This window comes from Pelodiscus sinensis, chromosome 3, assembly GCF_052426305.1.
Source record: "Pelodiscus sinensis isolate ZL-2025 chromosome 3, ASM5242630v1, whole genome shotgun sequence".
NCBI classification, from domain to species: Eukaryota; Metazoa; Chordata; order Testudines; family Trionychidae; genus Pelodiscus; species Pelodiscus sinensis.
Window position 1 is genome coordinate 199,105,382 of NC_143054.1, and position 14,600 is coordinate 199,119,981.

General features: G+C 40.4%; 1 protein-coding gene across 4 annotated transcripts in view; it reads left to right on the forward strand.

Moving 5' to 3' along the window:
* Positions 1 to 14,600, forward strand: part of MAP4K3 (mitogen-activated protein kinase kinase kinase kinase 3) — a 140,179-nt gene that overhangs the window by 26,776 nt on the left and 98,803 nt on the right. For 3 of the 4 annotated variants that reach the window (XR_012903069.2, XM_075925807.2, XM_075925808.2), the window contains exons 3-5: positions 3,349 to 3,439; positions 8,604 to 8,668; positions 11,294 to 11,349. Coding sequence is in view for 3 of the 4 variants with exons in the window: in XM_075925807.2 (XP_075781922.1) it covers positions 3,349 to 3,439; positions 8,604 to 8,668; positions 11,294 to 11,349 (212 nt within the window). In the remaining variant the exon portion in view is untranslated. The remainder of the gene's footprint in view (positions 1 to 3,348; positions 3,440 to 8,603; positions 8,669 to 11,293; positions 11,350 to 14,600) is intronic. The other variant, XM_075925809.2, reaches the window with a different exon arrangement.

Sequence of the window (14,600 nt, forward strand, 5' to 3'; positions counted from 1 at the left end):
AATTGTTCATAGAGCTAAATGTTGGTGCTCTTAGTCTGTCAGGCATGTTTTTATTTTACTAAGTTATTAACCTAAGATAGCTTTAACAAGAATCCGACTTCTTTAAAATGTGTATTCTAATAGATGGCAAACTCCTATAAAAATAGCTTTTCCAAAACACACATGAATACTAATTTGTCCTATTGACCTAAAGAATTAGAACAAAGCCATAGTTTGAAATGCTGACTTGTAAAATAACTGGGGGGGGGAGAAGCTTTTTAAAAAGTTGAATTAGATTCATTTTCCATTGCAATCTTCCCCCCTTCTTAGTTTCTAAGTCTTCTTCCCAAGAAATACAACACTGGCAGAACACTTTATTCCTACAGTTTGACCACATTTTTCTAGAGTAAACATGGTACCAGGCGTCTGTAATGGAAAGATTGGCACAATCTAGGTACCAGATAAAAAGGCTCAGATAAATGGTAAAGCAACAATACTGGAGAAATGCCTGAACATACAAGGTAGCACTTTCTGTATAGTTATGCTCAGTAAGTTTGTTTCAAGGTTATTGAGGAGTGCTGTGACATGACTTCTCTATAGGAAGATAATCCAAGATGGATCTAGAGCAGGGCTACTCAACTTTGGAAGCTCTGGGGGCCACAATGATACTCTTAGCACATGCCGAGGGCCGCAGTTTAAGTGTGGTTGTATATACATGCGAATATATATGCAAATATATACAAATAGCTTATTTGTAAGCCCACTGCTTACAGGTAGGCCCACTGCTTAGTGAGGAGGGAGAAGCAGTAACAGGAAACTTGGAAATGGCGGAGATGCTCAATGACTTCTTTGTTTCGGTCTTTACCGAGAAGTCTGGAGGTGTGCCTAATGTAGTGAATACAAGCAGAGAGAGGGTAAGTTTAGAAGATAGGATACACAAAGAACAAGTTAAAAATCACTTAGGAAAGTTAGATGTCAGCAAGTCACCAGGTCCTGATGAAATGCATCCCAGGATACTCAAGGAGCTGATAGAGGAGGTATCTGAGCCTTTAGCTATGATCTTTGAAAAATCATGGCAGACAGGGGAGATTCCAGAAGACTGGAAAAGGGCAAATATTGTGCCCATCTATAAAAAGGGGAATAAGAACAACCCAGGAAACTATAGACCAGTCAGTTTAACGTCTGTCCCAGGGAAGATAATGGAGCAGGTAATTAAGGAAATCATATGCAAACACTTGGAAGGTAATAAAGTGATAGGGAATAGCCAGCATGGGTTTGTGAAGAACAAGTCATGCCAAACTAATCTGATAGCTTTCTTTGATAAGATAACGAGCCTTGTGGATAAGGGAGAAGCGGTGGATGTCATATACCTAGACTTTAGTAAGGCATTTGATACGGTCTCGCATGATATCCTTATTGATAAACTATGCAAATATAACTTAGATAGGGCCACGATAAGGTGGGTGCATAATTGGCTGGATAACCGTAGTCAGAGAGTTGTTGTTAACGGTTCTAAATCCTGCTGGAAAGGGATAACAAGTGGAGTTCCTCAAGGGTCTGTTTTGGGACCCGTACTGTTCAATATCTTCATCAATGATGTAGATATTGGGATAGAGAGTACGCTTATTAAGTTTGCAGATGATACCAAACTGGGTGGGGTTGCGACTTCTTTGGAGGATAGGGACATAATTCAAAATGACCTTAGCAAGTTAGAGAAATGGTCAGAGGTAAACAGGATGAGGTTTAATAAAGAGAAATGCAAAGTGCTCCACTTAGGAAGGAACAATCAGTTCCATACATACAAGATGGGAAGCGACTGTCTAGGAAGGAGCATGGCGGAAAGGGATCTAGGGGTCATAGTGGACCACAAGTTGAATATGAGTCGGCAGTGTGATGCTGTTGCAAAAAAAGCAAATATGATTCTAGGTTGTATCAACAGGTGTGTTGTAAGCAAAACTTGTGAAGTCATTCTGCCACTCTACTCTGCACTAGTTAGGCCTCAGCTGGAGTACTGTGTCCAGTTCTGGGCGCCACATTTCAAGAAAGATGTGGAGAAATTGGAAAGGGTGCAGAGAAGAGTGACAAGAATGATTAAAGGTCTAGAGAACATGACCTATGAAGCCAGGCTTCATGAACTGGGCTTGTTTAGTTTGGAAAAAAGAAGATTAAGGGGGGACATGATAGCGGTTTTCAAATATCTAAAAGGGTGTCACAAGGAGGAAGGAGAAAATTTGTTCCTCTTGGTTTCTGAGGACAGGACAAGGAGTAATGGGCTTAAAGTGCAGCAGGGGAGGTTTAGATTGGACATTAGGAAAAAATTCCTAACTGTCAGGGTGGTCAAATATTGGAATAAATTGCCAAGGGAGGTGGTGGAATCTCCCTCTCTGGAGATATTTAAGAACAGGTTAGATAGACATCTGTCAGGGATGGTGTAGGTGGAGCTTGGTCCTGCCTTGAGGGCGGGGGGCTGGACTCGATGACCTCTCGAGGTCCCTTCCAGTCCTATTATTCTATGATTCTATGATTTCACACTGACGGGCATGAATACAAAGCACTTCCCACAGTGTCCTGGCACCTTCTCCCAGGGGGCTAGAAACACCGACATCCTGTACCCCATCTGTTCTAGCCAGCCTGTCCATGTGCGTCTCCCAGGCGGGGTGAGTACTGAAAAACGCCTCACCACTGTGAAACATGTTCTCCGTGGAAGCCATGTTCAAAGGATCCCACCTGCGGGCCGCATATTGAGTCCTGCGTAAACTCAAACTGCCCCAAGGACCACAAACAAATGGGCTGCGGGCTGCATGTTGAGTAACCTGATGTAGATGATTGCTAGAGGTAACAAATTTTGCCATATTTCCATAATATTGATTAATGATAGTACATCTAGAGACCCACACAGCAACATGCCAAGGAAAATAATTAAGTTGGGAACTTTCTTAGGCAGAGCAATTCCTGCCAGTGAGGAGCAAACAACCGGGAGGCTGTTCACTTTTAGGATTGGCAATAAACGGGGACATTGTTATTCATTCACATATATATATATATATATATATATAATCTGCACAGGAGTAAGAATAAATGATTATTTTTATAATTTTACTCTTTATTTAAAGAGTAATTGGATTTTAAAAAAAGGCTTGAGAAGAGCTGTGAGCAGGGCTCCATTCTGGCACTTCTGATTTCAAATATATAGTTACTTGTATTACCTTAGTCTATTGGAACGTGTGTCGGTTTACAAAGTGCAGTATTATATAATTTCAAAGTCTATTAATTACCAAAGCTCATAAGTTAAAAAAGTATTGAAAGCCAAACTCAGAGGAATGGATATTTAAATAAAACTACAAAAATATCAATTGTTTTCTTCTTCAGGGGAAGATTTTGCTGTTGTGCAGCAGGAAATCATTATGATGAAAGACTGTAAGCATCCAAACATTGTTGCTTATTTTGGCAGCTATCTCAGGTACAATTTTTGTTTCTTTTGCTCATTTCAAAAATACTATAGTGCTACCTTTCTAAAAAGGAATGATCTGTAGCAAAACTTAGCAAAATATAATTTATTAACCACTATTACACTGCCACATTTTCTCTCTTTCCTTTAACAACTGTACTGATTAAGATAGTTCTCTATAAATAGACTGTTTCTACTACTTACTGGATCTTTCAGGGTCATCACAGTTCAGTGTAGGTGACATTTAATTACATCCTTGAATGTGAATTGAGATTTCACAAACACTGTATTGGGACAGCACTGAATGAATTCAGCAGGATGAATATGCCAAATGTAAAGAGAGCTATGTGCACACAAGAATCTTTAATGAGGTTTTACTAGATAGATTTTTCTCTTAATGTAGTAGCGCTTTTTAAAAACTATCTTTTAGTTTGCATCTAATTACCTCTGTAAATGGTGGTTACATCAAGACTTTGCATTAAAAATAATTCTTGGCTGTTTGAAAATAGAAAATTAAGGAAAAAATTAGGAGACAGCGACTCTCTTGCATTTGGTAGAATATTATTATGCAGGGACATTATTATATTGTGGGACACAGGAGAATGGATACTGAAAATTTCTCATGGCAACTAACATTTATTTTGGGATACTCTTTGTTATCTGAAGATGTTGATACATATTTCAGTTTTTTATTTTTTTCATCCTGATCCTGATACAGTTTTTGGCTTATTTAGAGGTCTTAACTATACAATTTTTATTAAAAAGAAACAGAGTCTGTTGCTTGACCACACTTTGATTTGTTATGAAGAATATTTAAGTGACCAACTAGCCAATAGCAGTCAGGATTATTGTTACAGTATAGGGAAAAGGTTCAGTACTTTAACTGTCTTCAGGAAGATGTGTTATGCATTGTTGTTAAGTTCACTTTACGTAGGTGTACTCACAAGGTTGTTAATCTCAGCTGGTAGCATTTTTAGGAGGGTTTTATAAATTGCACATCTCTTTGTGTCAGTAAATTTCAACCCATTAGTTTGTCCCAATTCCTTAACTTACTGTTCTGTTCCTTCCTTGTCTTTGTTTTGGATACTAGCACTGGACAATGTGAATAACTCCCTACCTATTTTTATGCTACAATAATCATGTGTCCTAGTCCTGACAGCTTTCCTATCTATGTAAGCCAAGCTTACTTCTGCTAATGCAAGGTGTTATGAGATACTTGGCATAAGTGAATAGGGTTATAATAAAGGTATAGGAAAATTCAGGCTGTATAAGTGTTATAATATTTGTGCCTATTGCTGTTTGTTTAATGCATGTTAATATATGAAGTGTGGCTAATACGACTGTTAATATGATGTAGGCACTAGCCAGCATATTGATCAACATACTCAATAGGTATCCCATCTTCCCCTGCTTTTGTTTCTTTGGAGTAGTTTCTTGAGTGAGAGATCAATGAGGCCCAATAAGTATTTAATTATGTATACAAAGTGGAACAGCTCCAATAGGAAAGAGTGAAAGAGACAAGGGTGGTTGGGCATCCAACTGGGTTGTGGGAGACAGATTCAAGTCACTGTTCCAAATTGGCAGGGCCAGAACATGGACTTGTCTCCTTCATTACAGATGCTCTGGGCTGTTGGCTATTCTGAAATGGGATTGTATGTGTGTGCCTGTCTCTCTCTCATGGTTTTTCACAATGTTTTTTGAAAGATGTTATCTTTTGTCTGATGCACGTTGAAACTTTGCCTATATGGTCCAGGAACCTTCATCCATCATATCAAGAGTTTGTAGGGTCAGGCTCCTACATGTACTCTCTTTAGGGATAGTGATGCAGCGTATAGTAGGTGGGAAAGATTGTAAAACTTGGAATAGAGAGATTTAGCACTAAAGTAAAAGATCAATTTCAGTGTGTGAATATTTTCTTCTAATTTGATTTTTAGAAGTGTTTTAGCCTTGATTTTTCAATCAGGAAGCTGAAGGTTAATCCATTAGCACCATTATATCCTCTTCTTGCCCACGTTTGTCATTTTATTAATCTGTGCTATAGTATAAAATAGACCTAGCTAGAAAAATTAACTGTTACGCTGTCTGGAGTGGCTTATGACTGTGTCAAAAACAGTGCAGACGCTCTGAACTGCTAATATCGTCTATGATTAATGTGACGTTCTGTGCCTTGGGAGAGCACTCTGTAACCCCACATTCCTGATCTGTATGTCACTGTGATATTGCATACAAAGCATGCCATGTGAGGTAGCTGGGAAAGAATTGTCTTGTATGGTTTTCACTAAAATATGCTGTGGATTTGGGAGGCGTCCAGATGCTAGTTCTACAGACACAGTGACAAGGGAGATAACCGGCATTGGGTGGGTGCTGCTGAACAGACATCACCCGCAATTGTTCAGCAGCAGAACTACAATGCAATGACTTGCCCGCATGAGGCCACACCAAGGAAATTGTATTGCTTAGCCTTTCCTGAGGACTCAGCAGTGTCCGCTGGACATGCCCGGACTTAAATTCTCCAAACACATGGACTGAGGGAATGAAAAGCAAACACAGGGGCTCATGCTTTGTCTTTCTCCTGCCTCCTCCTATGCTGCAAGCAACAAAGGCACTCAGAAGATGGAAGACTGCCAATAGAAGAGGTGGGCCCAGGTTTAAGGGACAAATCTGTTTACTAAGGACTGAAGCATCCAGTTGGGCGAGGAAAAAAGCTTAATCTAGTTGTTGCCCTGCCTAATGGGGTCAGAGTTTAGACAGCATGTTCATATTTCCTTTTCTTTTGGCAATGGCTTTGTCTTTTGGCTATTGCTTATAGCCACTTAAAATCTATCTTTTGTAGGCAATAAACTTGTTTACCTTCACCAGTGAGTTTGCTTGAAGTGTTTGGTAAATTTGCTCAGGGGGTTTCCAAAACTGGTATATATCCACTTTCCATTGAAGTGGTGAACCAATTAAAAAGGTATATTCCTAAGGTACAGTGCTGGGAGGGGGAGTGGGAGGCGGGGAAGGGAGGGCAGGGATCTGGCTGTTGCCTTACTCAAAGAGATTCATGAGTGGCTGTGGGAGCATTCATAGAATCCAGCAGCTGGGTATGGGGCTCTACATGCAGTTGTGCTGAGTGATAACAGTACCTGGGGAGGCTTGATGCTTAGAAGTAGCAAGGCATTGAGAGAGACAGCCCAGGCTGGCAAGAGTCAAGGAGACCACAGTGGTCCCACAGTCCTGGGCTGCACCTTAGGGATCCCATCATAGTATTTCACCAACCCAGTAAATAAAATGAACTTCTGGATCATTCTACTTAGTCAGATCATGGAGTCACACACAGACCCCTTGGTTTCTTCTGTCTGTCTTCTCCCCCAAGCAATCTAGTGATAAATGGCCAATTACACAAAAATCACACACTATTCAGGTTGCTTCCAGTTCCAAGAGACAAGTATTTACCCCGGATTAAGTGGTAACCCTAGCTCTTACACCTAAGTAATGCCTCTAGCCCAGGGGTGGCCAACCCAATAAAGGCAAAGAGCCACAATAGTTGGGAGGGATAGCGCAAAAGGCCAAGGGGAAAAAGTTGTCGAGCCACAGGGAGACTTTGTGAACCACAGTTTAAAGCGGGGGGGGGGGGGGGGGCAAGAGCTATGGGTTGGCCAGCCCTGCTCTAGCCAATCCTATAATAAACTATCTAAAGATTTATTAATTAGGAAAAGGAAAACTCATTTATAGGTTGGTGCAAGCAAGCATATATATACAAAGGGGTTTACCATTTATGATTGGTAAAGATAACAGAGATGTGGTAATCTATGAATTCAAATGTCTTTCAGGGCAGAACCGGGGTAACTCCTGGGAATTGCTGCCTTAGTTTATTGTTTCTGGCCCTGTGAGAGTACAAACAGCAAGGAAACGATTAATTTTCTTGTAACCCTGTTTTATCTTTTACCGGTGATTTCTGGTGGCACATAACCTTTCCAAAATGTGACAGTGCCATTCAACAGTCCTTTGTATTGTGATGTTTCTTAATATCCTATTTAGTCTTGATAGACCCCCCCCCCCCCCCCCCCCCCAATGAGCCCTGGGAGGAGAGGGCTTTGATTCCTGTGCTTGGGTTCACAAGTTCATGGCAAATATTTTCAGAGTTATAAACCAAAACTTGCATATTTCTTTGTAGCATGGAGTATAGACATTACAAGTGAGGTTAATGCATATAGCAGCTTACAAACATTTCATAGCATCTAAATACATTCTTAGAAGAATAGTAGCTATTTTGAACCACACTAGCATATACGGAGCTGTGTTTGTTTCCAGCTGTGAGTTTAATTTCTTAGCGTAGTGTCTAGGGCCTTAGCTAGAACTGGCACTGGCTCACCAACATCCCAATAACTAATTCGAGTTGGTGTACTTATTAACAATTCTTTATTTGTACGCTGTGTGGGATGAGCCCACTTAGTTACCACTGAGGGCCCTACTGTTTTATATTCTGGGTCATTTGAGTCAATCAGTTTTATTGATAGAGAAAAGAGCATTTCTCTGTATTTTAAATTGTCATTCACTGAAAATACATATTCTTTTTATCTTTCATTTCTGGTAGTGTTGTGATGGACATTACATTGCTTTGTGTTTCCAAAACAAAACTCTAAAAAGTAATCTTTATACATTTAAAAAATGGTACATTGATGGGGAAAATTTCAAAAACATTAAGCTGTTATTTTAATGTTCAAATTTTCTCCAGTTATGTCTTCTGTAAAGTAAGCCTTTGTGAGAACTAGCTGATCATTCCATTCTTCTGTTTTTGGAATGGGAAAATCCTTGAGTGGTGGTTAGCTTTTATCCTGCCAGTCAGATCGAGGGAATGGTGTTAACTCAGTGTTTTCTTTCTCTCCACTGTTACCACAGAAAGCAAATTAGCCAGTGATTAGGAAATAAATTTCCTTTGATAGTCAATTCATAGGAATTTTATAAAGCACACATGCTTCATTCTTATTGTTCATATTAATGGAAAAAATTGGGGACAATTTTGAATGTTTGCTTAAAGTAGATATTTTGAGTATCATTCTAGAAAAGTGTTTTCTTTGTACTTGCATAATGTGTGGCTTGTTATGTTCTGTTGCTTAATGCTAAAGACTTTGAATTATCTTTAGTAGGCCAAGTTGTAAATATGGAAGACTAATGAATGGTTTTCACTTTTTAGGCGAGATAAACTATGGATCTGCATGGAGTTTTGTGGCGGTGGTTCTTTACAGGACATTTATCATGGTAAGCCACCACCGTGACTCTGTGAAAGCTAAATACAGGCAGTCCCCGGGTTACATGGATCCGACTTACATCGGATCCCTACTTACAAATGGGGTGAGGCAACCCCGCACTAGCTGCTTTCCCCCAGCAGACCAGGAAGTCGCGAAGCTAGCGCCCCCCCAGCAGACCAGAGAGACGTGGAGTGGCTTTTCTCAGCAGACACCTCAGCTTGAGAATAAAGGACTGAGGGAAGTGAGGTGTGGGAGAATAAAACTGAGCTCTGGAGAAATGTTTGGCTAGAGTTTCCCCTACAATATGTACCAGTTCCGACTTACATACAAATTCAACTTAAGAACAAATCTACAGTCCCTATCTTGTACGTAACCTGGGGACTGCCTGTATATAACGTGTTAGACCTGTATTTAAGGGTTAAAACGGAAAGTTTTAAAATTCTCATCATTCTTTACCTATGTCTTAGGGTTTAATATATGTTATAACAACCATTTAATGACAGTTTTAACTTAAGGACAAATAGTATATTTATTAGAAAAGAAACAGTTTGCCAAAACAAACAGAATTAACTATATATTTTTAAATATGAGAGAAATAACTTATGAGCATTGATATACTATACTCTCTCGTTTATCTTTAGTTTTACAGTATTTCTAATGTAAAAAAATGAAGAACGTATTTCCAATCGTGCCGTTTTAGCATATATCTACTTTTCTTCCAAGTTCATATGAGCTTGGCCGTACCATATTACACACTATTACCTGTAGATAGCGGGTATATTGGACCTATTTGTCATGAATAATGTTCCTTGCATAGAGAGATAGTGTCATGTAAAGGGCACTACTAAATTTGCATCCATTAAAACCGTGTCCTGAACCGTGAAATCGGGTCTCTCCCATGAAATCTGGTCTTCTGTGTGCTTTCCGATACTACACACATTTCATGGGAGAAATCAGCGTTTCTCAAAATGGGAGTTCTGACTCAAAAGAGGGTTGGAGGGGAGGAGTCTCAAGGTTATTGTAGGGAGGCTTATAGTTTTGCCACTCTTACTTTTGCTCTGTCTTCAGATCTGAATGGTGAAGAGCGATAGTGATGGCTACAGCACGATGAAATACCTGTGGCTGCCTGTATGAGCTGTCTTGGTCTTGCAGGGCTCAGGCTAAGGGTCTGTTCAATTGTGGTGTAGATATTTGGGTGTGGATAGGAGTCCTGGCTGTGGGACCCCACTAGGAGGTAAAGACCTAGGGCTCGGGCTCCAGTTGAAGCCCAGATGTTTACACTGCAGTTGAACAATCACTTAGCTGGAGCCCCAAGAATGTTTAACTGTAGTGTAGACATACCCTGAGGATTTAATTGTCGAGGGCTGTGGTCTGATTGGATTGAGACACAGCCTGGAAATTAGTTAAATGAGTAGTCTTCTGCTCTAAAGAGCAGGGTTGAGGCCAAACACTGCAGGGCATCTGTTCAGCCACTTTTTTGAAATAAGCTCATTTCCTAATGATCAAGTCTTCCGCATCACAGAAGCTATCTTCCCAATTGGTGCGCTTACCAATGTTAGCAGAAATGCCCAGGGCTGAGTTGACTACTCAGATAACTTCTTGGGTCAATATAATGATCTTTGAAAGTAAAATTGTCCTTTAGTTTGATTACAGTTATGAGATGAACTTGAAGGTATGGATGCTGTTTTACTCTTCCAGTGCAGAAGATGAAGCTGTTGGGTGGAAATTTGTAGGATAAATCGGAAATTAAAGAATTAAAGTTAGTTTGTTTGGTTAATATGCATGTGTTGCAAAGAGAGGACCTGACTAGCAAGCAGAAGACAGGCCTTGAAAATAATTAGTTATAAGTAGGGCTCTACCAAATTCACGGTCCTCTTTGATCAATTTCATCGTCATAGGATTTTTAAAATAATGAACTTTATCGTTTTATTGAAATCTGAAATCTATGGTAGGAGGTGGGGGGATTTCAGTCCTGCTGCCCGTACTTCTGCACAGCTACTGGTGGCGGTGCTGCCGTCAGAGCTGCGCACCTGGAGAGTGGTGGCTGCTGGCTGAGAGCTCAGCTCTGAAGGCAGAGCCACTGCCAGCAGCAGTGCGAATGGAAGGATGGCATAGTAGGGTACTGCCACCTTCTGCCGTGCTTCCTGCAGAGCAGGGCCGGCACTCAACAGTAGCAGCCACTCTCTGGCCTACTTCTGAAGGCAGCAACCCAGAAGTAAGGGCGGCATGGTAAAATATTCCCACCTTTGCTTTTGTGCTGCTGTTGGCAAGGTGCTGCCTTCAGAGCTGGGCACCTGGCCACTAACTGTCACACTCTGGCCACTGAGCTCTAAAGGCAGCGCAGAAGTAAGGGTGCTATACTGTGACTGTACTGCAGCTCCACTTCAGGTCAGGAGCTTCAGTTTGAGACATGCTGGTCCACCCTAGGAAATCTGTACAGTATAGGGTAAAAGTACACAAGGCCAAATTTCATGGGGGTAGACTGGATTTTAGTTTGTGATGTTTTTTTCCTGGCTGTGAATTTGGTAGGGACCTACCCATGAATTCTTAGGAAAAGTTAGTGTCATTTAGATGTCTAGATTTAACTGATTCCAGAACTTCATTCTTCCAAATGTATATATTTTCTTTCTTGCAGTGACTGGACCACTTTCAGAACAGCAGATTGCCTATGTTAGCAGAGAAACACTACAGGTAGCTAACATTCTAATTTGAACATAATTGTTGTCTTCAGGAAAAAATAAAATGACTCAAAACATCTGATCATCTGGAAGAATCATGTTGCATATTAGCAATTACTATATCTGTGGCTAAAGATCCTGTATAATAGCCTTCACAGAATGTAGATTTATTCTGTCCTCTTGCCCAAGTTATTGCAGTTTTTTTAAAAGGAGTTTAACACTTTCCATTTTCCCTGTGGTCATGAAATTGGCAGTGAAAGATCGAAGACTAGGGAAAGCTGTTAAAAATGAACAATTACATATGAATTTGTCTGTGTGCATAATTGCATTAAATAAGATATGATTTATACCATAGATTTTATTTATACCATAGATTAGGAAATAACTTGGAAAATTCAGTTTTGGATATGGAAATGTGTTATAAATCTCCTTTTTATGAAATAAATATAATCATGTGTCAGAGGGGTAGCCGTGTTAGTCTGAATCTGCAAAAGTGGCGAGGAGTCCTGTGGCACCTTTTAGACTAACTGAAGTGTAGGAGCATAAGCTTTCGTGGGCAAAGACCCACTTCGTCAGATGCATCTGACGAAGTGGGTCTTTGCCCACGAAAGCTTATGCTCCTACACTTCAGTTAATCTATAAGGTGCCACAGGACTCCTCGCCGCTTTTGCAAATATAACCATATAGCTTAGTTATTTACATATATCTTTGTTTGGAAAATACCAACCTATAATGTGTGGTCTCTTCCCTTTTTCTTTTGGGAAACTTTTCATTCCATTTTATTCTTCTAGTCTGAGAGTCTTGTGCTCTCTTTCAAATGAGAAATTTCTTTACCTATATGGAATGAGATTTTTGGGATTATTTAATTTTTGGTTGTTTGAGAAATAATATCTTAATTCTCAGTTAGTTAGGTGTATATTTCTTAGGGAAAATAAATGAAATACCTCATATACAGTATTTGAATACAGGCAGTCCCCGGGTTACATGTATCCGACTTGCATCGGATCCCTACTTACGAACGGGGTGAGGCAACTCCGCACTAGCTGCTTCCCCCCAGCAGACCAGGGAGATGCAGAGCGGCTTTTCTCAGCAGACACCTCAGTTTGAGAATAAAGGACTGAGGGAAGTGAGGTGTGGGAGAATAAAACTGAGCTCTGGAGAAATGTTTGGCTAGAGTTTCCCCTACAATATGTACCAGTTCCGACTTACATACAAATTCAACTTAAGAACAAACCTACAGTCCCTATCTTGTACGTAACCCGGGGACTGCCTGTATTATACAAATGAATGTTTTGTAGATTATGAAATTATCAATTAATGCATGTATGATATTACAATACTTTGACTAAATATAACTTTCATGGGTTCTAATGTGCTTAAAATAGGCAAAATGCATAATTCATTCACCCTCATTAGTCAAAAATCTGAGGAAAATTTAGCTTGTATCACACTCTAAAAGTTATTAGCCTTATTCCAAGGCTTCCAAAACCAAGGTCCTGGTCCCATGGAAATTGATAGGAGTTTTGCCACTGACTAGAGTGGGTACTTCCAAGTCCATGTTTAGGAATCTAACAAAATGAACTTCTTTCACAAGTATTTCCCAGTAGCTACCACTGAGATCAGCGGGAAAGGCTGTGTACTCATCACGGTTGGGGAAATCTCTTCAGTTTTTAAGGTGCCTAAATATGGCCTTCAAGAGTCTACCTTTAGACATCTGGCTTCTGAAGTCTTGGCCTTGAGTTCTTTTAGACCAGTGATGGAAGTGAGCAAACTGTTGGCCCAGTCCTGCCGCAGCCCCAAGACGTTTAAATCTAAGGACTAGGAGAAAAACTGTTGAAGCTGATGTCAGTTGTATTTCTGAAGAGCTTTATTCTGAAGAGAATCCCTCTTTTGGGTCCCTGCATGCGCACACAGTGAGGAATCCCTCATCTCAAAAATCTGAATCACTGGTTCCAGCAGGTTTATGTCTCATGCCGACCATGCTCAGGCACCTAGTTTCCCCCTTAGTGTCTCAGTGATCAGTTCTTTTCTCCCATGGTTAAATAAAAGAGTTCTAGTCAGGATCATTGACTAGTTTTCCAGCCAAATTGCATTCAGGCTATTGATTATCTGACCCCCAAAAAAGAGAGAGATAAAACACCTCTCCCAACCATATCCTTGCTAATGCTACTCTCTAGCTTGGTGTTTATGCTGTGCTCGTTATCTGAGCAGCTAACAAGTCTTTGAAACAAACCCCTATTTTTTGTTCTCTACCAGTCAGTGGTTTGCTTTTGTCTTTGTGTGAAGGCTATTTCACAGAAGTGGGGTTTACTTTGCAATTTGACGATGGTGATATTCACAGGAGTCCCAGTTTTTTTCCCCACAAGTGAATTTTATAATCTTGTGCCACTTGCCAAAATAGGTTTCGTTCCCACACTTAATTGAGTTGTGGGTGGAACCATTGTTTACCTGTAGCCAATCTCATAGCACATTTTAGAGATAAGGAATAGAACCTTGAACTTGATTCTGTCTGCTCACTGAATACAGTGCAGAGTGGACCAGTGAAGTGCTGTGTGCTTCCAGCAGCCTGCATGGCTATCAAGAGCAGTTCCTTCCCCTTCATTCTCACCACCTTGAAGTTCAAGTCTGGAAGCATTGCTGAGGCACTGATCTTAGGTCAGTCCCAAGCAGCATCTGTGGCTTGTGGAGTTTACATATCTGTGCTTTCAGCTTCAGGTTTCTCCAAGCCTTTAACTGAACCGTATGGGCAATTGATGTGCTCTCATTTTCTATTCTTTATCGTTTAAAATATGGAAGAAGAAAGCTGGTTCACTGACTTTAGAAATGCCATGATTGTAGTCACACACTTTCCCTTCTGGAGATTCAATATTACTATGTCTTCTGGTTCAGCAAGGACCATGATTCACTGAGGTGTACCATCCATTCTTGGATATTGCACCACCCCACCTAAAGTGCCACCTCCAGAAATTTCACTTAGTTTGATACATGGACCAGAGTGGAGCTCCTGCACTGTGCACAAGGTTTATCTATTTATACACAGATTAGGTGGTTAATTGCACATCAGTATCTAAGCCGCTGATTTATAAAGAGAGAAAGCAATGATAGGCCCTTTAGAAATATCTAAATGTTGGACCACAGAGATGGGAGTCTGTGTGCCCAGAAGGACAATATGGTCACTCTCCCTGTGTTCCTGGTATGGATGTGGTGCTGTTTATATTTATTTACTGATCTTTTCCCTGACCCCTGTTCAGTCTTGTCCTCTCT